At 38.7% G+C, this 24,465-nt stretch overlaps 1 protein-coding gene across 2 annotated transcripts; it reads left to right on the top strand.

The window, feature by feature from the left end:
* Positions 1–96: 96 nt before the first annotated feature.
* Positions 97–24,350, top strand: LOC106930708 (transforming acidic coiled-coil-containing protein 1). 2 transcript variants are annotated; one of them, XM_015008428.2, is made up of 14 exons: positions 97–193; positions 8,855–8,986; positions 11,382–11,473; positions 15,937–16,360; positions 18,125–18,179; positions 18,287–18,359; positions 19,134–19,186; positions 20,636–20,764; positions 20,850–20,926; positions 21,085–21,128; positions 21,309–21,469; positions 22,028–22,134; positions 22,217–22,337; positions 22,452–24,350. In XM_015008428.2, the coding sequence occupies exons 2-14, from the start codon at positions 8,880–8,882 to the stop codon at positions 22,518–22,520; spliced, it is 1,512 nt and encodes a 503-aa protein (XP_014863914.2). In that variant the 5' UTR covers positions 97–193; positions 8,855–8,879; the 3' UTR covers positions 22,521–24,350. The 2 variants fall into 2 exon arrangements, with proteins under 2 accessions (XP_014863914.2, XP_014863913.2); XM_015008427.2 differs by lacking the exon at positions 97–193 and having other exon boundaries at positions 8,465–8,986.
* Positions 24,351–24,465: the final 115 nt, after the last annotated feature.

The following is a 24,465-nucleotide window of genomic DNA, read 5'->3' as shown; positions in this document are numbered from 1 at the left end:
TCCAGTCATCTATATAATGTTTTTAAATATTTGTTTGGTACCAATGCCAACAGAAAGAAAGTGGGCCAACAAAAAGTAAATACTTGAAAATCGCACATTGAGCACCTAATTATTGTTAAAAATGGAGCATGCGCAGTAGAGCGGATGTGATTGCTTGCAGCTGGTGAGTTTGCAGGAGTTTGGAGACCATCAGGCAAGTTTGACTGGAACGTTTTCATTTATAGATTTTTGTTCCATTTATTCCTTTAAAGTTCATTGTATAAAAGTCAAATAAATTGTGTGAAACTTAGAAACAAAAATTATTAAGCTTCGACCCCGTGCTTGTCTGTAACGAGGCACAGCTGATGTGTAAGTTCTGAACATTTCAATGTCGGAAACAACATGTTGTGTTGGATCAGTCGTGGAGGAGATGTTGAGAAGTCATTCAGAAATTTAGACCCTGAAACTCGCAGAGTTTCATGTGATTCAGCTCAGTGGGAGGAAACGCGCTCAAAAGCTCCTCTGTAGTTGTCAAAGGCTGGTTTGTCCTGGACCCCACTGACTCAGTTTTCAACTATTCCTCATTTAATTTAAAGGTTAGGTGGATAGCAGAGCCTGAGAATCAGACCTAAAGGGTACAGCACTGGATTCACGTTATAGAAATATTTGCTTTAATAATTAATCAGATAGTTCCTATTCAGAATTTTAATACTTCTAAAGAAAATGTATTATTTTCAAGCTGTTTCAACTGCGTTCAGGCTCATGGGTCACAATAGTTTATTTCTGTAATCCAAATTATGAAAAAATAAAGAGATGAGCCTTGAAAGTCGCATAAAGTTGCTGAAGAGAAATGAAAATTGTATATGAACAAACTGAGAACACAGAAATACTTAACACATTGTTCACTCAAGACAAAAGCAAAGTCGCAGATCAAATTAGGATAATTCACCTGGTGACCATTCTACTGAATATGAGAAAGTCATGTGAAATTTATCTAAATGCTTTGAGACTAAACAAACCAGCAACTTACGGAGAGATTTAGAAGCACTCCACGTAAAGCCCAGTCTGTCGTCACAGTCACAAATAACTGATTATTTGTAACTGATTATCTACAACTAATTTAGCAAAATAAAATCAAAACAGCATAAATGTCCAATTAATTAAAGTATCATTTTAATTAATACATTTTTGATAAACAAATTGTCAAGGATCATAATGTAAGCTATGAGCTGCAGTTTTGCCGTGATGATTTTCTTCTGTCGGAACAGGGAAACTTTTTCTTAAAACATGTTTTACCTAAATATAGAAAAACAAACGGTCAGAAAAAAAAGCCAAAAAAATAAAAATAAAATAGTTGGTGTGTTTGGGAGCGTTTCAACAAGTGGAGCTGTGTTTACCCTCCTCCATCCCCCTGGATTTAACAATAGATGAGACTCTTTAACTTCTAAACCCTCCCATGAATCACACAGTTTGTCTTTAAATGAAGGAATTTAAGGGGGGTAGACATTTGTCACAGTTTCTCCTACTTATAACTCACAGAACCTCTACTTCGTTCTCAATCTGAGGACGTCGTTCTGCCTGATGAGGGACTGTAATCTGGTTGGTGTGTGTGTGTGTGTGAAAGAGAGGAAGATGCGTAGTGGAGCAAGGAGGCGGGACCGTCACCAGAGCTGTAATACTCCAAGCATGTAAAGAGATGAGGAGAGGACAGGCTGCTGGGTCAGATGTATTGTGGAGCTGTGATCCGGCTGGAGGCAGTCAGGAGCTGATGCAGCAGTGAACCATCTGGGATAAACCTGAAACAAACGCACGTCCTGCTGTTGCCATGGGGGGCTCCCTCAGCCAGCACAGGAGAGCATCGCTCAGCTCTCTTAGGAAGAAGGACAGCTTGTAAGAACAAATTTATTTAATTTTTAAAAATGTTTGTAAACGCTGTGTGCAAGCTTTGTGTTGGAGGCGAAGGTGACTGAAAGCAAAAGAGCCAGAAGGGAAGCGTCTGGCTTCAGTCACTGAAGGCAAATTAGCCCATCATGCCTTTCTGTTTACAATGTCAGCTGATTGGCTGATTTTAATACTGTTTAGCTATTCAAATCTGAGGGAAGTCGGAGGCCAAGACTGGGGAGTGGAAGGAAGGTTTTGTTGCTGTAATGATTATTAATAGCTACACAATATATTTAACCCCAGTTGTCATCGTGCTGTCCGAGTATATTATCACACTTGATTGGGTGCAATGTTTAATATGACATACCATCTCAAATTCTTACATGCTGATATGATGAGATGGACTCTAACAGCCCTGTTGATATGTGGTTTTAATGTCTGAGACGCTAAAGCTCAATCGGAGTGGTGAAGACGTTTTATAAAGGGAGCAAAGGGTAAGGAAATGTTTTTGAATTTAAATCGTCGTCGTACTGTTGAGCTACAATTTTGCAGTTGCACATGTTCCTGATATTGTGCGACTCTGCTGTTAATTATGTATCCACGACCCAAATTTAACAGGAGTGTGTTCATGAATTCATCCATGGAGTTTATGCCTCTACTGAGTGTTATTTAATTCATGTGTAAGGTCTTTGTGTCAGACCAGAAAAGTGTTTCAATCCTGAGGCATCTGACAGAGCACAAACGTAAACCACTCTTCCTCTTTCTTCACCTCCGCTAATCTTCTCAGTGCTTTTACTTTATCCTCTCGGTTATGTTTTTCATTAGTGCTCCCAGGAGCCTCTTGAAGTGGATTTCTTTCCCTCGATGCTCATGAAAGCCTGAGCTGTTCTATATTTAGACACTTGTTCCTTTAATTTCTCAATAGTTCCGGACGTGAAGGACAGGAGTTGGGATAAGATGTGAAAAGCCTTGCTGGGACGTATTTGACGTGGCTTTTAAAGCTACAGAGAAGCTCAGAAAGAGAACCAGATAAATCAACACTGAAGCAAACCTTTTAAAATAAAGGATCTCTATGTTCTGCATCCATCTGTGTTTGTGTTGAGTCAGGAGGGAGCTGGGGTCTTCCCTATGGGGAAAACTCCACGACCAGCGGAAAAGGTCTGCAGCTCTCATCTTTTGCACTAATTTTAGTCAGCTTCATCATCCCCCTTCTGGTTTTTACATCTTAACTGGAGCAGTCATGGTTGTTCTGCTCTCCAGAAGCCCAGAGCATCGGCACAATCACCCAGCTGGAAGCAGTCTGACCTGCATTTGAAGCTATTCTTAGTGGTAATAAATACAGCAGTGAAAGCAAGGTTTGGTAATGTCAATGTTTTCCATGTAGTTACACTTGTAAAAGTTGATGATGCGAAAACTTAATTATGTAAAAAGTTGACTGACTCAGTGAATTGGTATATCTAGAAATGATCCACAAAATGAGTGTGGAGAGTTGAGCCTTGATTAAGATTTGCTGCAGAGGAATAGATTGAGAATATCTGTACAAATAATATTGAAATTAAGAAGATGGAGGATAACTTGCATCACTGTACATCACCCCAAACACTAAGACATTTGTAGGTAGTACCATCATGGTGTGGGATTTTCTTACCATTTGGCAGATTTCATGCAGATCAGGCCATGATAAATGGAATATTTTTTTTCTGAGAGATATTCTTGATGAACAATCTGAGGATTAATAAAGTATTATTTGAATTTTATATCCAAAATTGATCCAGGGAAAAACCCACAGCTGTTTTTAGAAAGACTGTAAAGTCGGTGTACAAACTGTTCATATAAGAGAACATACCTGTATGCTGAAAATAGCTTTAAGTAATAAAATACATTTTTGGTTACCATGTAAATTCACATTTCCTCTGTTGTTTCACTTCTTTACACAGAACATAATTTATTTAACAGTTTGTTTTTAATGTTTTTTATCTGTAGATTATTTGGGTTGTTTGTGACTTCCAGTGTGTATTTTATACCAGTAGTCACATCAGAAATATATTTGGAGAAAAACACTGATGGGTCCAATGCATATTTATCCTGTGTATATAAAAATACACACCTCATTTTTTGAAGAACCATGATTCAAGACATATTGCTTATGAAAAGCTTTCATGCATGATGGTGAAACTCATAAAATAATACCAGAAGTGGTTCTCATCAGTCTTGACTGGACAAATAAAAATTTGATTGTGTCTCTATTTAATGGAACCTCTTTTTTTTAAATGGTCATTCATTGTTTTTATAGTATGTTTTGCCAGTCTTCCTTGTTAGATTTCTAAGTTTTGGGAAAGTTTTCCATCTGTACTAATTATATACTGATTATAGAATAACATTTTAGCCCAATTATAGGAACTTTAATTTAAAACAGGTCAAACACCTTAAGAAAATACAGCAATCTTAATCTAGAAAATTGTGAAACAAATGTCCCTTTCGATTATATTTTGCTTCTTTACTTTGACACACATGCCGGCCCTGTAAACTTACCCAAACGGTGTATAATGTACATATTCTGTTGTGTGGGAACTGTGATTTTCAGCTCCATTCATAATAAGAACAATAGCTCTGCTGGCGTCTGTCCATGCCTCTCTGGGGTTAAACCCTCCTCTTGTTTCATTCTTTCTCTTTGTTTTTTTGTGTGTCACAGTCAGTTGAGTGATTCAGCTGCTATAGCATTGTGAGCACCATGGCTCCACTTAGTTTCCACGCTGGTTTTCTACCCTAATTGCAGATAAGTTGAGCGTCTTCCACAGAAGATGAGATCAGGGAATGCCAGCCTCTCTGCTTATTTTATTTCTGCTTTACTCTGGATAACATCATGCTGAATTTAGACAGAGGGACATCAGCTGCTCCAGTTTCTCTCTGTGGTCCCTTTATGGGTGTTTTCATAGATTAGCACAGTCATAACTCACTCCTCATTGTTGCCATGGTGATGAGGTTTGTCATTTATGTTTAAGCTCATGTTTTTCACACATGCAGCTTGTCCATTTCCTCTCCTCGCATCACTCTGTATTACTAAATAGATGGCTGGGTGTAAATGCCACTGCTGTTTCGGTAGTTGCTTATATGCAAAATGCACATCCAGTATTTGCCAGCAGGTGGCGCCAGATTGTCATCAATCTGACGCTAGTCACCACAATATCGTTTATGAAGGGCTCAGACAGCTCTGTTAATGTTATTGTGGTGTTTCCTCTCATGTTAACAGTCGAGAGCATCTCTGGATGTGAAGTAGTGCAACTGGAGGCTTTCCGTGGGTGGAGGTGATCTGTGTGTATATATTATCTCTACACGAATACATGATGCAAACATTTTCATACCAATCCAGAGGTAAAGATTAACGACTTTAAATACCTGATTTAGTAATTGATAGGTTTCTTACCTGTATGATGAGATTTTGTCCAACAGAGACTGGCATTATTGTATAAAAGTGATTTTTAAAAAAGTCCATGTAGTCTTTCATTAAATAAATTCTATATCTTTTAAGGCTATCTTTAGCTACACCAGACACTTACTGACATACCTCCGTTAATCCTCCTTCACTATGCAGAGTTTAGTAATTATTACATCAGGTATCTAATTTCCTCTGTTGCGGACTGCAGACATGTTTGCCATGTCTGGTTTTATTCTTGGCTCACAAACGACGCATGCTGCCATCAGTCAGAATCTAATTGAGGAATAGACCTCTACATTCCTACTGGATTAACAGACCACAAACACATCAGCCTCATGGGGCGAAGTCTATTTAAGGAACACGTTTTGTTTATCTGCTGTATTTTAACCTGTTTGCGGACCAAGGTAGCAGCTGTAGTTTATGTCTGTCTGAATGAAGGCATGTGTGGGTTGCACTGATGATGCTGTATCTGTGGTTGCAAGCTATTACATAAGAGCAGACTCATTTCCACTGTTATTTCTCTGCTCTGTTCCTCTGTATTTTAACTGTCTCAGTAGGAGTAATGAGTATTTTTATTTCATTTTTAAATGTTAAGAAATCACATGTTGTTGATGTGCCTGGCCAGAAGCCAGTGCCTTATTGTCTAACAGGTTAAATGGATGTCTGTGTGGCTCCAGGCTGTCACTGGTTTGTCTTCTGATGTGTTTTGACTGTCAGAAGGAAACTAAAAGGAAAAAGAAGACAATGCCAGGAATGCAAAACAAGCATTTGAGATTTTAATCTTAACAAACCTCTAGACACTTTCTTTTTCTTTTTTTCTTCCAGAAAAATCCCTTCATTGTTTCTATGCCGTGATTATTTTCTGTATAGTTTTTTTTTCAGTCTGCAAGAGACTGAACAGAGCCTCTTTCTCTGCGCTCACCAGTGTGAAACGTTATGTGCGGGTTTCTGAGATCATCCTCTTTCCTCTCTCTGCTCTTGTTTGTGTGGAGCAGAGTGTGGTAACATGTCTTCATGTGTGGGAATTATGCAACAGAAAACATGAAATAAAAAGGAAAATGCCGCCTCCTGCTGATCTTTCCATCTTTTCACAGTGACTAAATCCTCTGCCTGTTATTGGATTAGTCACGGTCCATGTTTTCTCTTTCAGAAAATGCATCTCATCTAGCCTAGATCCTCTGTCTCTGTGTGAGTCTGAGGGAAGAGCTGTGTAGAGTTACATAAGCTTCTGATGAATAAACACAGAGAAAGATGTGTGTGTTCAGCGATGAGAGCATTTAATTAAAACCCTATTCTTCCAGGGGGATTTGCTGCTGCATCGTTGAATCTGTATCTGGGTTTATTTTATTGATCCGTCTGTTGTCTGGCCTGGATAGTTTCGGTGAACAATAGAGCCTCAGTTACTTTAATTGCACCTCGGGGCTTTAGCCGCTCATGTGAGTTCAGTGGGAACAGTTTCTGTCTCGGCAATATTTGTTTTCACTTTTTCATGTTCATCCTGAGAAAGGAGGCAGGCGGTTTAATTGCCTGCGTTTAGCTGAGCTGTCAGCCATATCTGTTGCTGGGTAAACAAGCTATTAACGTCTCGGGTTGCATCTTGATTACCCTATCAGATCTCAGTGAGAACAGTGTGTGAGAAACATTCAGGGTTGACGCAAAGTTTGGAAGAAACTTTAGCAACAAAAGGGTGAAGATATGAAAGGCACAAGTAAATAAAAATACAGGTGAGAAGTTTGGAACCTGTTGAAACATGCATGAATGTAGGGTGGCCAATAGGGTAAAAATATCATGCTTTAAACTATAAAATCATGTTGTTAATAAAATCTTATAAAAAAAACCACATTGCACAGCTTACTTCACATTTGGAAATGTTGCCAACTAGTGTCAAGAACACGTCAGTCTTAAACAGTTTTTTCAAACTAAAACTGTTTTTCTTTTTAGAAGAACAACAAAAGGTTAAGTCTTCAGGTAGGGAGATCTCTCCTGCTGTAGGAAACATTTAATGAATGTAAAGGAAATGGAGGATAATAAAACTAACACCTCTTCACAGGAGCCGACAGCAGCAGTTGACAGAAACGGCTTTACATGCAGCAACTTGTACAAGTCTGCACACTCCTGTTAGGATGTAAGGTCTTTTGATTAATCTTTTCAAGAGTTTTTCTACCTATAATGTGACATAGATTCCATACAGCCAAATTAACTAACAAACCTGTTTTCAATTAAAAATAAAAAAGGTGCAATAACCTTGTAGTACTAGTAGCTACACCCTTGAACTTAAAGCACCTTCTGATTAAATTTTAGCTTTCTGACTCATTTAGTACGAGGCTGACAGCATCATCCCTCATCTTGACAAATGTTTGTCCAACTTCCAACAAATAAAATAAACATCAGTCATATTAACCATGTGAAAGTCTCACATTCGCAGCAGATTTTTAGCTTAGTTTAAGTCAGTCCAAAGCTTTAATTTTAATTTTGCTCTCACAAAGTCGTCCTTTTGTTGATTTGGATGCATTTCTGCAGTTTTAAAAAATGTTTTTATTTCCTTTTTTCTTGTGAAAAAAGGTTCTGTAAATTCACCAGTTTTCATCTATGGGATTTTTAACACATCCAGGTTTTGTTGATGACCCTTTTTTCACCCTAACAGTCTCATTCTGTGTCAAAGGGACAACGTTTAAGCTTAAAATGAACAATAGAGAGTTTTGTGTAGAGTTTTGTCAAATATATAACATTTCTGCTAATGTGATTAACCTTTTATTGTTCAGCTTAAATAACTGATGCAGCCAAAGGATGACTAAACTTAGATTTACAGTTTATTATCAAATAGTTGAAAACCTTGAGTTGAACCAGTGTGACCCAGCTTTTGACAACACTTATCTGGTCGTTTGAAAAAAAAAAAATCCATCCTAATTCATATGACCTAAACAAGGTGGGTATATAAATGTGGCATTTTCTTCACACCATGATTTTTTGCCCACCTGATCCCAGTGCAGAAAAATATTGGATATTCTCTCTAACCAATTCAAACCTGACTAACCCTATTTTGTAAAACAGAAATGTACTTCTCCTTTTCCTCTCTTCCTGCCTCCAACTTTCAAAAACCCCGGATAGCATCACAGAGGGAGAGAGCCAGTCAGCAGACCTGTAGGAGCAGCAGAGTGAGCCGATGCGTATTAATCAGCTGGTCGCTCACCCAGACGAAGAGGCTGCTGGGAGGAAGGAAGGAGGAGGGGAGCAGAAAGGGCGGGGGGAGTGACTACTGATGCTCCGGCTGCAATCTGCAGAGCGTGAGTCAGTGCTGTGCAGAGAGCAGAGCCACAAACAGAAGCAGCTGCCGCACAGACAGACACGTTTCTCTCGCACGAGCGTCAACAGGACAGAAGAGCAGGATGGGTAGGCAGAGAAACTGAGTAAGAAGAGGAAGTGAGGTCGACACAGAAAATACACGCTGGGGAGATCAAGAGCTTCTTGTAATCGACAGTAAAAGTGTTGATTTAAACTTGAGAAAATCACAGAGTCGGCTCACTCAGAGGAAAGACAAGTTTACAATTCTTATCTCAGACGTGGGGCTGGAAGTGCTGCACAGATGTCCTGGTTGTCTCCGGTCCAGTGGGCCAAGTGGACGTGGTCGGCAGTGACTGGAGGTGCAGGAGACAATGGACAACATACAGGAAGGGATGACAAAGAAGACAAGTAAGAGATTTTGTGTGTGTGTGTGTGTGTGTGCGTGTGTGTGCGTGTGCGTGCGTGTGTGCGTGCGTGTGTGTGTGCGTGTGTGTGTGTGTGTGCGTGTGTGTGTGTGTGTACAGATTGATGTGGATTGTGGATGCTGTGATGGCAGCAGATTCTCCTGAGTCATACTGACAGGTTGTACATCGTCAGACCAATGGTCCCATCCTGTGGTTTATTCTCTGATTCTCAGTCTATCATCATCTCAAAGCACATATTAAGTCAAAATAGCTTTGTTGTGTTAAGAGGAGACGATTTTTATGCACCGCCCTGTTCTTTCAAACACAGAGGATGTAATTAAGCCTGTTTTGTGTGCGGCCATTAGGCAATGGTTGCTAAAAACCAGGGGATTAAAAAGCAACACTTTTCAAAGCTTTAGTTACTTTTTGATTCCCCTCCTTTTCTAGTTTCTTAGTAACCATTCAGATCTTGAGCCACTAAGGCTGACAGTGGGACAGGAATCTCAGGCTGTGTGGGAGTGGAGGGTTTATATTTGTATTAAATTGGTGTTAAGTGTGTGTCTGTGGGAACTGGCTTCCAGAGACGGTGTGCTCCTGGGTGCTGGCACTGTGAACTCTTCCTTGTGCTGTTTTTCATTAGAGTGCGGACGTTTTGATGTGCTTTCAAGTGGCTAGGAATACACATGAGCACACACACACACACACACACACACACACACACACACACACACACACGCACACACGCAGACACACTGTGTGTTGATGCCTCTCCCCGTTCTCTACATGTCTCTGTTGTTTGGGAATAAATCAGAGCTGGGTGTCCAGGCAGCCCAGATTGCAGGCCAAAAACTGTGAGTGTTTGTGGGACACGGTTACTGAGGAGCAAAGGATGCAGGTGGCCCAGTTGGGCCCTGCTTCCTCTTCTCTCCTTCCTCTGACTTCCTTTAAAATAAAAGGAGCTTGTTTGTTTTGACCTGTGAAAGCCACTGTGTTCAAGTCTCTTCAAGAAAATGGATCCTGGAAAGCTGATGCCACGATTAATTGGAAACGCATACAGTGCCCTTCAAAGGTTTTCATATCCCATGAACTTCTTTATATTAATAGAACTTCATGGGAATGAATTTCAAATTGTAATCACAAACTTCAGTGTGCTGTACTGGTATTTCATTCAATAGGCTAGCAGATGGTTATGCATAACAGTGAAATGGAAGGAAAATGACATGGGTTTTCAAATGTTATTACATTTACTAATTGCTAAACAGGGTCCACTTGTATTTAATTTATCCTCAACATAAAATTAGAGAGCCTCTCACCCAAAACGTTCACTGGAGATCGGCACCAGCACCCCTCCCGACCCCACTTGGGACAAGGGTGTTAGAAAATGGATGGATGGATAAAATTAGAGAACAAGGCAGCATCATGAAGACCAAGGAACACAGCAGGTAGACCGGGGCTGTTGAGAAACTTTAAAGCAGAGCACTGGTCGATTTATCTTGTGAAAAGAAAGAGAATAGCACAACTGCAAACCTTCCAAGATATGGCCACCCAACTAAAATGGCAGACATGAAATCAGAGAAGCAGCTTTGGAGGAGATGCAGAGATTCACAGCTCAGGTGGAAGAATCTGTTGACAGGATAACTTGGTTGTAAGTTTCACCAAAAAATATCAATAGAAGAAGTCTAGCAGGTTTCCCATAAGTGATGAAGAGCAAACAGGAAACGTAAATGTGACTAAAGCTGAACTTTTTGGCAAACATCCAAAGTGCTGTGTGTGGCAAACAGCCCAACACTGCACATCTGAACACACCATCTTTAAAGTGAACAGTGGTGATGGTGTAGTGTTGTGCTATGGGAAAGAATTTATTCACCAAAAAAACCAAAGCTGAAGTTTTTCTTACAGCAGGATCACAAACTTAAACACAGAGCCGGGGCAGCAATAAAATGTTTTCAATCAAAGCACACGGACGGGTTAAATTCAATAAAGAATTTGAGACAAGACTTGAAAATGAATGTTCAAAGAGGCTTCAACCCAGTTTAGTCTCAGCTCCGAGGAGGAATTGGCAAAAACCTCTAACTCTAGATGTTCAAAGTTTTTAAGGTTGTCCACCAAAAGACTTTCAGCTGCAAGTATTTCGATGCCAATCAATTGTTGTACAATAACTGACTGAATACAAATGCATTCCACATAAAGACTTTTATTTTATTTCTTAAATTATGGTGTGAATACCTATGCAAGGTAGTTGACAATGTGTGTAATTAAAAAAATAAAAAATTAAAGTGCATAACAAATCTTCCTTTGTTGGTTTGAGAGTTTCCTCTTCTGGCTTCTGTTTGTGTTTCTCTGTTATTTCATGTAACGTTTCATTGAAATAAATAACAATTTATTCTTTTCACCTGCAGTTCGGACTCTGAGGGCGCCTTCGAGACCCCAGAAGCCGAGTCTCCAGTTGTTGTGAATCTGCTGAGCCAACTGGACAACTCAAACAACACAGGTGAGACTTCAGAGCCAATGGCAAGTTAGAGCTCCGATGTAGGTCACTCGACTTGACTATTATCAGATATTGGTAATGTTTAACTAGGGATCTTGAAATCCTGATGGTTTTATCTTATACGTCTTCTTTAACTGTATGTTTACTTGCTTACCATATTTACAATTAACAATATCTGACATGGAGTCAGGCTTCACATAAGGAACAGCAAAAAAAAAAGTTTTTCAAGACATATTTTGGTATCGTCTTATGTACTTGTGCATTTCATTTATAGTGGGCAAAGTATCAGTATGGTGCCCACTGTTTACAACAGTAATGTGACTTTAGCACAGCAGATAACATGCAGACCTACATATTTCTGTATGTGAGCCAGCTGTCAACCTACTTTCAGTTTCAGTCTGCAGCCTTTTTGTTTATGCCTGTTTATGCTTTACTGGAAGCCCTGATTTGGGTTAATCTGTGCAGATTTATTACTGCAGAAGTATCACTGAGGAGCATGCTTCAATGGTTGGGAGAGGGATTTATTACAGTAATGTTTCCTGGAGTACACACTTAATACATCCTATCACAGATAAACCTTTGATGTTTGTGCTGATTGGTCAGATGAAAGATAAATTAATATCACAGTTTTCACCTTTTTTATTTTTAGTAAAAAGTTTATTCCTTCATACTTAATCCAGCAATTTAGATCTGTGAAGAGATTTCAACTAACAGTCATTCCACTTGATTTTATTAGACCCAGCTGGATGAATACAATTGCATGGCATATATGTGAAATTTTTATTTGCAAATAAAATATATATATACTTTTTTTAAATTTAGCTATGCACTGATTTGTGTTGGTCTATCACATTCATTACAACGAAATATTAAAAAGTTATGACCGAAGGTTGGCAAAATATGCATATGGTAACATTGAGAAGGATGTTACCAAAAACTGAAGTGCTATAAATGTTTCAGATACCATCATTAGATTCAGATTGATGGATTGAGTCTACAGAATAACAAGAGAAATTGAACACAACATACTTAAAGTGACAGGAAAGTTTAATTTTAGAACAAGTGACATTGTCATTGCAATATTAACAAAAAGCTTCCTATCTTATCATTTCTTTAAATGTGCAGCTCTATTTTATATCCAAAAAGGTTGATATGGAGTGTGATCTTAATTAAAGATTATACAGCATTTGTGACGGCCGACAAAGAAATTTTAACCTTTTAAGGAACATTTCTTCCTTTGTCGTCTTTCGTGTGAATTTACTTGTGCATCAGCATTCATTTCACTTGAAACTTGGTGCTGTTTACTACCATTTTAGGAGCAATGTGCTACATACTTCATTAAGCAAAGCTTTACAGGTCCAGAGTAGTGTTTATGAACGCTGTTAAAAGTTGGAAATGAGCTCTCTGTTGGTTAAGCCTTTATAAAAAAACAAATAGCTTGCAGCTGAGTCCTGCTTTTCCAAACAGGCTCCCTAGTTTCCACTCCCTTCTCCTCCTCTTCTGCTTTTACTGCCCAGCTTTCACCCACACAGGCACAAGTAGCACCCGTTGCTGCGGTAACGGATAATCCAGACTTCAGTTCAACCGCAGATATGAATATCGCATGTGTTTGCAAACTTGGATCGTGCAGGGATATCGGCACACACTGGGAGCAACGAGGTTTGACATCGGGCTCTTCTATCCGGGTCAGATCAGTTTACGAGGTTTGAATCGCTGCTCATGGTAAATTATGCCAATCTGAGAAGGTAAATATATAATTTCACGCTACACAGCTCGCATGCTGAGTTCCTTTCATACATAAAAGATTGACTCTGGAGAAACGGGCTCTATAGTTAGAACGCACAAACAGCTCAGTGTTTATGGGAACAACCACTTGAACATGACGATGCGTCTCTCTGAACGGTGGCAGGGCAGGAACCTGAGAACACTTTGTATCTCTACTTGTTTCTCTGACACACTTACTTCCCCCTCTGCTGTCTTTTCCTCTTTTTCACAGAGTTGTGAAACGATAATAAAGCCTGATGTTTTGTTTGTGTTGCTGGGACACGTGACGGGTTGAACTCTTCATGACTGGGTGTGGTTTTTCTACATCTGTTCCTCGTCTACAAAGGGCACATTCGGTGTGAGGAGCTACGGAGATTTAGAGCTGAAGTTTGCACAAGCTGACTTTAACACTTTGATTTAAAAAGAATATTGACATCATCTACCTTTTACACCTGTTGTGCTTTCACGTGTTTTTCTGGGATTGCATGTGATGGCTTAGCTTAAAGTAGTGAATAATTTTGGAGTGGAAAGAAAAGATGAAAGAAAAAACTTCTAATAAATGTGGGAGGCATAATAACTGAGCTAACTTTAATGATTATGATTTTTAAGTGGTGTTGAGATGAGCTTCTCCACAGCATGATGCTGCCACCGCCATGATTCTTTGGTAACTGCATGTAAAGCGTTTTGATTTCTCCCATCTGATTGCTGTCTGCTCTATTTGGTTTGTAGCAAAGTGTGAGCTAGATTTTATTATTGTTATTATTATTTATTCTACAGTGGATTTTTTTCTTGCCCCTTTTTGTATTTCGTCTTTTTTTGTGCAGTGCAAGACCACGAACTGTCCAGTTATGAATCACTGCAGCTCCTCCAGAGTCACCATGGACCTCTTGAATCCTTTGCTAAATTGTACTCTTTTTGCCCAGCAACAAGGAATACTTGTTCCTTGTGCCTTATAGTCTTTCCACCTTCAGATGATTGGTTGAAATTTTCTGAGACGTTCAAAGCTAATAATTACTTTCTAAACTCTCTGACCTGCCTGCTGTGTTTCTTCTCAAACCACCAAGACCTTCACAAAAAGCTAGAGTTACACTGAAAAAAGAAAAGTAATCATGAATTGTTTTTCTTCTTCTTCAGTCATACACTATTTTGTCCATCACATGAAATACCCCCAAAAAAGTAATAAAGGTGCAGCTTAAGAAAACATGACGGCAGTCCACATGTGGTGTAGAGAAGGAATAGGGTGGTGTTGTTGGTTTATAAATGTTTGACGTTTACATTGTGTGGAGGTGATTATTTTCAGCAACAGGGGTTCCTGTGTTTCAACAACACAGCCCAGCCCGCCGGGATGCTTAACGGGATGTGTGACGAGACAGGAAGTGGATTGTTCTGGGAGGAAGTCAGCGGATTTTAAGTAAACCCTTTGAAGGCTTAAACCCTAAATAGTAACATTATATGAAAGACATGCATTCTAACAATGTAAGGATTTAATGTTATTCTAATGGGGTTGAATGGTGACAATTGGTTACACACTTTTCTGCTTGCTTGTAAATCATTTAGCTGCCAATTGGGATTTGGTGGGAACTAGAAAAGGAACAAAAGTGTAGGTGGCGTTAAAGTGGTAATGATGTTGACCTGTGATTAATGAATGACGAACAATCGACCCTGAAGCTGCAAGTTGGCAACAAAAGGACATGTGAAATGTTGTTTGGAGATTGTTTTGAGATTATATGGACTATCTAAATCCATTTGAGTGTTGCCACCATAATCCATTTTACTTACAATGATGTTTAACACAAACGCCTGATTTTTCTTACCTCTTTTTACAAGTATGGTAAAGTTTAGTATTTTAAAAAATCAAAGCAGTGGAGTCACAGACTGCTGACATACAAAAGCCTCAATTGAAACTATCAACATTGCTAAGTTATTACAAATTTATAGCATAAATGGAATTTCTAAGTTGCAGTACTTATGCAACAGAATGTTTTTTTGTTTTGTTTTTTGACATATCCAAAAATGAATGGCAGCCTGGCGAACTGCGTCAGCGGTGTAGATCATTGTTGCTGGGAAATATTTAGTTTGTAAATTTCCAGCAAATATTTATACACCGTTTAAGTACTTGGAAGATGTGCAACAGTTTTGCAGAGCAAAACAGTATTTTATCAGATGAAGTGCTAGAAAGGAGTCGTTGAAATGTGGTGAGTTTTTGTTGTAGTCATTTCATTTTTGCAGTGTTCATGTTGATTTATGCATGTTTTAGTAAACATGCTGCTTCTTATGTCTTTTTAATCTAACCTTTAATGACACTATTAAAAGCATCAATCTTACAGGTTTTGTGTGAACATTTTGGGTTTCCTTTAAAGTTGCCTGAAATTTTGCATTCAAAAGACTGGCTAGATAATTTCTTTCTTAAATTCTTAATGGAAGTTGCCTGTATTCATTTACTGATGGCAACAACAACAAAAAACCCGTCAAAATCTCAACTTGTTTCTAAAATTATGTAGAAATCTAACCTCAAATTGTTTTATTTACTTAAAAGTTAAGATAGAAATAAATATAGTTTATTAATACTAGGTATGCCCCAAGCTCACTCTTTCACAGCTACGTATAACTAATAAATATGGTTTATGACAGATGCACCCAGATTCATTTTTGCATAAATCTTTTCTTTCCTAACTAGTTTGTTCCCTTTTTTCCCCCCGTAGTTTCTACTGATGGTTCAAGCCACATTCAGGACAGATGCCATGATGTCCGCTCAGCTCCATCCCAGCAGGTTGACTCCCTGAACAACTTGACCGGCTCCACACCAAACGGAGGCAGCTTTGGTTTGGATCAAAACCTCAACTTGACCCTGGGCTCCAAAGCTGGCTCTGGAGAAGATCTCTCGTCATCCGGCCACCTTCCCCAGACTGCAGCTCTCCGACCGCCATCACTTTCCGTTCTCTCACCGCTTAACAAACCGGATCCTACAGAGGTTGACGATGAGGCTCCGGCGACTTCAGACTCTAGTCCAGACACAATCAGTCGTGATGAGTGCCTGGACCCCGATTTGCTGAATGGCAACGTGAGATCAGACCCTGCGAGCTCGAACACTAAACTGGCCTGTGAGAACAGCAACTCAATCATTAAGTAAGTAAACCCAAATAAAGGCCTGTGGCCTCAGCTACACACATTCAACCCAGTTTAAGTGAGAACTGCAGCTAGTTCCTATAAATGGCTGTAAAGAGCTGCAGTGACTGCAAGCTCTTTACCCTGAAATGATCAAAGTGTCCTTGTCTGTACGAACTGTGTTGGCGTGTTGCGTGTCTAATGCAGGCTTTAGGCATGTCAGCTGTTTCTCTCCTGCATGCAGCCTGACTCACAGCACTAAAATGGTCCACTTTATGTTCAGGAAGTTTATTTTGCATCATTTGCAGACACTTGTGAAGCTCTGTTTACACATTCCATTCTGTAGACATACCTGTATGTTTTGCTTCTACTTTTACTTCATTTTTGCTCAACTATTAAACAGTCGAACTCTGCCCTCTTGTGGAAGATCTTACACAAGTATTTGAAGTTAACTATGCCGCGTATCTAATTAAACATTGCTACTTGATGTGAACCAGTCTAATAAAACAATGGTGTATCCAAAAGCTAAAAGTGTTATGCAGAGTTATAAAAATATAAATATAACGAAGTATATAAATATGAAGGTATATAATATAAAGGTATCTCTGCTACAAAATACAGTACAACTCTCCAGGTTATGAAATGGAGATATCTATAAATAAAAGCAAACTTAGAGTTACTGGACATCGCATCCTCTACTTTAATAAGCATACTATAACTCTTTACATACATCATGGCATTATCACAAAATATTTTGTTTCACAAAACCATTGAACGCTAAATCTCGATGGATGCTTCATGGTTATGTCAGATTTCCAAAACATTTTCATTGCTTCCTTTTCTATCATGATTTACAACAGAATAAAACAATGAAACAGGTAATTGTTTTAAGCTGTAATACATTTTTATTTTTGTAATTTGCCGAGTTCCGTCTCCCTGTTGTGGCATCCTGAATGGACAGCATGTGTGCCACCTGGTGGGACTTTTATATGGTGCATTCTCCATATATAAGGTATTTAGTTTACCAGTGGCTGGTCATTAATTAGGTCCAGTCCAGTAAAACTTTTGCTGGACTTTATCAGCTGATTTCTTGGTGCATCTTTAATTTTTATCGTCTCAAACGTTTGGATATCCAGTGTTAAAACCTAGTGATTTTTGTTGTTGTTTTTTTTTCATTTTTTTCAAAAACCTATTTTTTTCAATACATTATGTCTGACGTTTCCCAGTAACACTCCGATAATTCTGATTCCAGTTTTCCTAAACATCAGGCCCTCTGCCCTCACCTTGTCTTTGTCCTAACCCCTGTCTCATCTTGTGTCTCTTCCTTCCTTTTCTTTGCTCAACATGTCGTTCTGTTTCCCTTTCTCTTTGTGTGGCATCAGGACTGCTGAGCAAGTCCATTTCCTCTGTGTTCTGTTGTAAGTACTGCGCAAGTGTGTTGTGTGATTCCGGCTCTGCAGCCGACATAAACTCAGAATCTCAACTCAAAGGTGGAGAAAAAGACATGAGTAGTTTTGCAAAGTGGAAAAATATCAAGCGTTAGAGGAAACCCTCTAATCCACAAACATCTCATTATTCTGCTCTTTCTACTGCATAACTCTGCACTTTTTGGAAGAGCATACCAGCTCAGCACACACAAAGAAAAGCTATGTGGTCTAGTAGTAAGGCTTTCTGTGTTTTTTTTCCCTGTCTCTTCCTATTTTTCCATCCGTCCTCATTTAAATGCACTCAAAGGTAAAATGTGTCTTGCTGAAGCTGATGTTTCTTTTTGTCATTTGTCCTCAGGAACTCCTGCAAACTAAAGCAAAACCAGCAGATGCAGAAGGATTTAAATGGACAGGTAGGCCCTGATAACGATGGTAATATCCCTGCTACACAATAAGTGAAAAAAAAAACAGTTTTATACAGAGAAAGCCAGCATGGTAATGAAGTTTAATGTTGCTTAAGGACGACCATCATGAGGGCCATGCTACAGATGAGGAGAAACTGGCTGGGACCAAATCAGAAAAGGAGCAAAACTGTGAGTAAAATGATGGTGCATAATTTAGAGTAATATTAACTCAAATGAAGGATACCAATGATTAGATATTCATTATTTTAGATCAGTATGCACTACCTGACCCGTGGGTAAACAACAGTCATGGTCACATTAAATTCCTCTTCTGTTGCAAACACAGGCCTGTTTAATTATTAGTTGTACATGGGAAATGTGCAGAAATTCAATGTGGTGCGTCATTAGGACAGAGCTGTCCTTATGTACAGAGCTGTTTGTAACTTATATTCAGAACATGACAGATGTTTTATGACATGCAGTTCAGTTTCTACTGAATGCTATGAGTTTTATGTGACATTGGTTCAGTCACTTACATAGTTAATTCTCAGGAAAAATTGACATTCAAGGACAAAATACAGCTAAAATGAATAATTTTCATATAAATCAGAGATTCTTCTGGAAGTTTATTTATTTCAGTTAAAAATATATAACTCATAATTTTTATGAGCTTATTACATAGAGATGTATTCCTAGTGAATGTTTCTGTTCATTTTGGCCGTTGTGGCTTAAAGCTAATAAAACGCCCAAATCAAGTTTGAGGGGCCATTAAGGGTATAAAGCAGTAAAACGTTCAAATCATTGAAATATAATTCATGGATTCTTTCAGATTAAAACTCACTATGACATGTTTTGGCCTAAGGATTTAATTTGCCGCCACCTGCTGGTCATGCTGGTCTAAACAGTGCTGTAGCATATTTATGGACCTTTAACCCAAAAGGTTTTCTTCTCTCTCTTTCACAGACCAGGATTGCAATTTGACATCCAAACCCGATGAGTCAGACTGCTGCTCTGTGGTGAGACTCTGTCTCTTTTTAACCTGATACATTTTCTTCTTTCTAACTCTTGGCATCAGCCTTTGGTTTGCTCCTCAACGGAGTGTGAATCTGTCACTGAAAATTGGATGAATGTTTATAGATAAATTTCAAACTGCAATGCTGCCACTAGGTGGGGCATTTTATCTGTTCAAATGAGAGGAAATGGCAAGTTGCTGCCAGTGTCACTTTCATCTGCATCTGATTCTTCACATGCAGCTGAAATCTGAGACATTAACGCAGTCATTTAAAATAAAATATAACAAAATTGATCATTTTATTTTGAATTAAAGAAACAATTGCTTTAGGTTACAGCCAAGGAAGTGGCATTGTAAGATGCAATATGATGACAGTATTGAGGCGTAGGACAGCACAAGGTTCTTAGTGTCTGCCACTGTGTTAGTCTTCTCAGGTGACACATGGATTAAGATTATCGCCCTCAAGATTAGCCTATGACTGTCATAATCCAGCAAAGGACAGAATGACAGCGTGGAGGAGCAGAGGAGGAAGTGAGAACATTGACCCAAAGATGAGAGTGATGTATGCTGAATGTTAAGCTGCAGGAGAAGATCAGATTATTCACATATTACAATAAGAAGCCAAAAGGAACAAAAATAATTCAGTTGGTTTTAGGAAATTTTTCCAAATCTTGACAGGTTTAGTGTAGAAAAGCATGAATCAAAAGTGTCTCTAATTTCTGGTCACCAATATTTGTAATCTTTTAATAAATATTTTTTTCTGTTCTGAATAAATATAAAATTTCACATTCTTACAAAAAATGCTTAGTGGTGTAAAACATTGATTTATTAAAGTCGGTTTAAAGTTACACACCTGTGTCTCCTGCAGTAAAATCCTCCACATTATGGGACTGAATGATTAGTGCTTTGAACTTTCTTTGCTGTCTTATATTAGCAATTAGCTAAACATCAAAGTAATCTGTTTACAGATACCTGCTAGCATTTACTAATAAAATCTGCTGCATTAAAGATGCAGTTTGATTGCTGGAAGAAAATGAAGCAAATCTGTAGTCAAACATTCAGCTTCCTGTCCTCTGTCTGTTGAAGCACCTCAATAAACCGTCAGCATGACAATGTAGAAAATAGTTTCCCTTCTAGAAGCTTATTATTGCTTTCATGCTTCCTCCAGCCTAATTTTTCCACTTCTTACTGACTCTGAAAGTAGCTAAGTCTTCTTCCTGCAGTAATAGTGTCACCTGGTAATGGTCAGGTTTGAGTTGGGTGTTCACTGATCATAAGCAAGATTCGATTTTGAGGTTTCAACCAGCTCTCAGATGAATGTAGGAATTTGACAAACTTTGTCATCAGCTCATTTCTTGCTTCATCTCTAATATTAGTAGTTGAAACTTTTGACAATTTAGTTGATCAAAAAAAAAAAAAAAAAGATGGTGATGACTGATTTCCTTCTTGTCAGTATGAAGACACATGTGAGCTGAAGACATCAGAAGGAACCGAGATGCAGAAAACAGGAAGTCAGGTCCTGGATTCCATCTGCATCAGTGAGGCCGAGAAACAAGCAGTTCTCGCCCTCATCAGAGAGGAGGTGGGTTCTCGTGTTGGACTTGGCTTCACTGGGTTACTCAGAAATCGCTGACGGAGGTCTTTACTCACAAACGGTCTCCTTTCAGATCATCACCAAGGAGGCTGAAACTAATGACTGGAAGAAAAAGTATGAGCAGTGCAAACAAGAAGTGGACGAGATGAGGTTAGGAAACATGCTGCTGTTGTCATGGCGATCAAGCGTTCCAGATGAGGGTGGTCCTGTGTACCGCAAAAATGAAATTAGTCATTTTTATTGCATAATGATCTTATGCAAACTTTTAGACAAACTTTTGAGTTGTATGTTGGTGCGTCTCTTTTCAGAAAGATTGTTGCAGAATATGAGAAGACAATAGCTCAGATGATTGGTGAGTTAAATTCACTGCAGGAAAACATTCAAACACTGAATTTATTCTAATTTGTGTGAACTCATGCTGTGAGTGCTCTGCTGCAATAAGAAAAGTCCGAATTGCAATGTGAAAAGTGTTTTATGTTGCATGTTACTATGGGGAGATAAAAAAAAATAACCCATTTATGTGTTTCTTTAGAGGACGAGCAACGCAACAGTGTGAACTTCCAGAAGGCTTTGCATGCGGCGACGGTGGAGAAGGACGCTGCCCTGGCAGACCTGAACTCCGTGGAGCGTTCGCTGTCGGACATCTTTCGCCGCTATGAAAACATGAAAAGCACCCTGGAGGGCTTTAAAAAGGTGGGAAATTTCAAGACATCTCGTTGAAACGTCTTGTTTCCTAAGTACCCTGAAAATAGTTTACGTTTTTAGCACTTGATGATTAGTACGTATGAAGCTGGAAGTGTATCTTGTGGTTAACAGCAGCGTTTGTACAACCAGCACCAGGCGTAAGGTGAAAGATCTGATAGCTGCAGACTTTAACAGAACCCACAGCAAAACTGTCAGGTAAAGTAATTTTAAGAATAAGCTGTGGTGTCCAAACCTTTTGCCACAAGGGCCAAAGTTGTCAAGTTTAGAGCAAATTGAGAGAAACTGAGGGTCATAAAATTTAATTGTTAAAAAAAAAACAGAAAAATACTTATCTGCTCAATAACATACTAAATATGCAGGATTTTAATGAAACAAATTTTAGCTTTTACTGATGCTGTTGAAACATCAGAAGGAAATATGTTGCAGTTCAGAACACAGACAAAACACAAAAGTTAAAATGAATATTAGAAAATTTCCATGATTTCCATCTGCCTTCTGTGTACACATGAATTGGTAAATGGCATTAAGTTGTATCTCTTCATGCAGAATGAAGAAGTGCTGAAGAAGTGTGCTCAGGATTACCTGGCCAGAGTCAAGCAGGAGGAGCAGAGATACCAGACGCTGAAGCTGCATGCAGAGGAGAAACTAGACAAGTATGAAGAGCAACAGAAGAGTTTGGGAGAAAAATTTTGTTGTTGGATGAACATATATGTTATTTTTTCTTCATTCTTGCAGGGCCAATGAGGAGATTGCTCAGGTGCGCACCAAGGCGAGCTCAGAAACGATAGCGCTGACCGCGAGCTTGAGGAAGGAGCAGATGAGGAACGAGTCTCTGGAGCAAGCCCTGCTGCAGAAGGTACAACACTCATTGTCTCCAGGCTGTGCACCAGGAAACGCATCATTCAACGCCTTTTCCTGTCTGTGATGACTGGATAGTGTTTAATTGCCTTCCTTCATGGCGTTCCTGCAGAATCAAGAAATCGAGGAGCTCACAAAGATCTGTGATGAGCTGATTGCCAAAATGGGAAAAGTAGACTGAGGATTTGCTTGAGGTTAATCAGCCTGGATCGCCCCTCTAGTCCTGCAGAGACGCCCTGTGCATGCCTCCAACCAAGAAGCAGCTTCCATAATGTACCCTGTGCCTGCCCTGCACCTAAGAGACTGCTTATGTACAGATGTCTGAAATAACCTCTTGTAATTTGCATTTGCACTACTTGTGACCTGAACCTTCAAGGCTCTCAGCATATTAATCAAATGAGATCACTTTGTTTGCATTTTGCACCTTTTGTAAGGTTATCTAGAGCCATCAAGTGTCTGTCCATCATATCAGGGAACAACAGCTCTTATGGTATTTCCACTAAACTCCTACCAACTTTTTCTCCAGAATGACATCAAGTTTAATTCATCCCTGGGTTTGATTTTGAAAATACTTTCAACCTTCTGCTTGGATGAACTTTAGAGAACAGATTTAATATGAATGGTTAAACAATTAAAATATATTTTTATACCAATTTCAAGTTATTTTTTTAGTTTAATGGTTTGGCCAGATTGCATGTGAAAGTGGCCCTCTCCACTTAAACTAACAGACTGAGGAAGGACAATATTTATCAGATAAACAATCATAACTCCCACGGTAACTCCGGAGGAACTGCAAAGGTCAACAGCTCAGGTGGGAGAATCTGTCAACAGGACAGTTTTTAGTCATCCTCTCCACAAATCTGTCTGTTTTATAGTACTGATGCAGGAAGAAATCATATTTTGTTTACAGTTATATGTGAATATAACTATAAGTTATGTAGATGACAAAATCACGTGGACACAGTAGTTCATGCAAACAGCTGCGTAGAGGAAAACAGTCAACACTCAGTGCCTATGAGTGACGCATAATGTTGGCAGCATCATGCTGTGGACATGCTTTTCATGAAAATACAAATTATTTTGTGCACATGCAGACTGTTTATCACTTGCAAGGCCACATAAATAAACCTCTATGAATTGAGAAATGTTTCACTACAGTCATTCTATAACAATGTGCAATTTATGGAACTGTTCAGTCAAATCCACAAAACCATAACCCTTACTTTTTATGTAACTGGGCTACTTTTGAGTGGAGATATTTTACAAATTGCAGATGCTGCTGCTTAAATATCATTAGTCTGCTTTTTTACAAACCCTGTGGAGTAAGCTGATGTCTAAGTGAGAGCTTTCGCCTGCTGTTCATGTGATTGTCAGTTCTTGTTTGTTTACACTTTTTCACAGTTTTGCCATTTTTTCAGACATGTTTTCTTTTTTTTTATCGCACCAATAATCACAATCTGTGTTCAGCACAGAGATGTAATGATTAACTATAATGTAATTTATGGCTGCTTATCACAATACAAAATTAATTTTACAACTATTGCTTATGTTACGCGTGTGTTTGGTTCTCACTTGGTTTTCTACATGAGATTTTCTGTCCAGGAAAAAATATTGACCCGTCCTTGCAGTGCAGGATTTAAAATGTTTAAAATATTCCTATAAATCAGCTGGTTAAAGAGAGACTGAGCATTGAAGGAATTTTTGGGGGCTCATTATGTGGTTATTTAAAATCTATTAAAGTAAATATTCATTGTAAATTTGTGATGACTGTAAAATTCACCAAAATCACAAACCCAGAGTATATATATTTGTGCCAATATGATGTCATGTTACCTCTTGTTACTAGACTGTTTTGTTTTTGCCATATTATTTTGTATCTTCAGACTTTGCTTGAATAGGATATAAATTTGTATCTGTAGTTCATAAATGACAATCTCACATCTGTGTTGAATCGGTGTGAATGATGTGTACATTCTCCTGAATGAACATTAATATAGTTTGTTCTACAATATTTTCTGTTTGATTATTGCCATGCTTTACATAAGGATTCATTACTTTCTACATAAAATGGACTTGGCACCTTGCGGTATTAATTTGAAGACAAATTAAAGGAAAGGGATAAGGCC

This window comes from Poecilia mexicana, unplaced genomic scaffold (assembly GCF_051168715.1).
Source record: "Poecilia mexicana isolate PSO_F unplaced genomic scaffold, ASM5116871v1 scaffold_9, whole genome shotgun sequence".
NCBI classification, from domain to species: domain Eukaryota; kingdom Metazoa; phylum Chordata; class Actinopteri; order Cyprinodontiformes; family Poeciliidae; genus Poecilia; species Poecilia mexicana.
This window is presented reverse-complemented; position numbering and strand designations above follow the sequence as displayed.

Excerpts from the sequence above, each read along its gene's own strand:
- LOC106930708 (XM_015008428.2), top strand. The coding sequence starts at position 8,880 with ATGTCCTGGTTGTCTCCGGTCCAGTGGGCCAAGTGGACGTGGTCGGCA. Across the intron at positions 20,765-20,849 it reads TCGCCCTCATCAGAGAGGAG|ATCATCACCAAGGAGGCTGA; the intron begins GTGGGTTCTCGT and ends GTCTCCTTTCAG. Across the intron at positions 21,470-22,027 it reads CCCTGGAGGGCTTTAAAAAG|AATGAAGAAGTGCTGAAGAA; the intron begins GTGGGAAATTTC and ends CTCTTCATGCAG.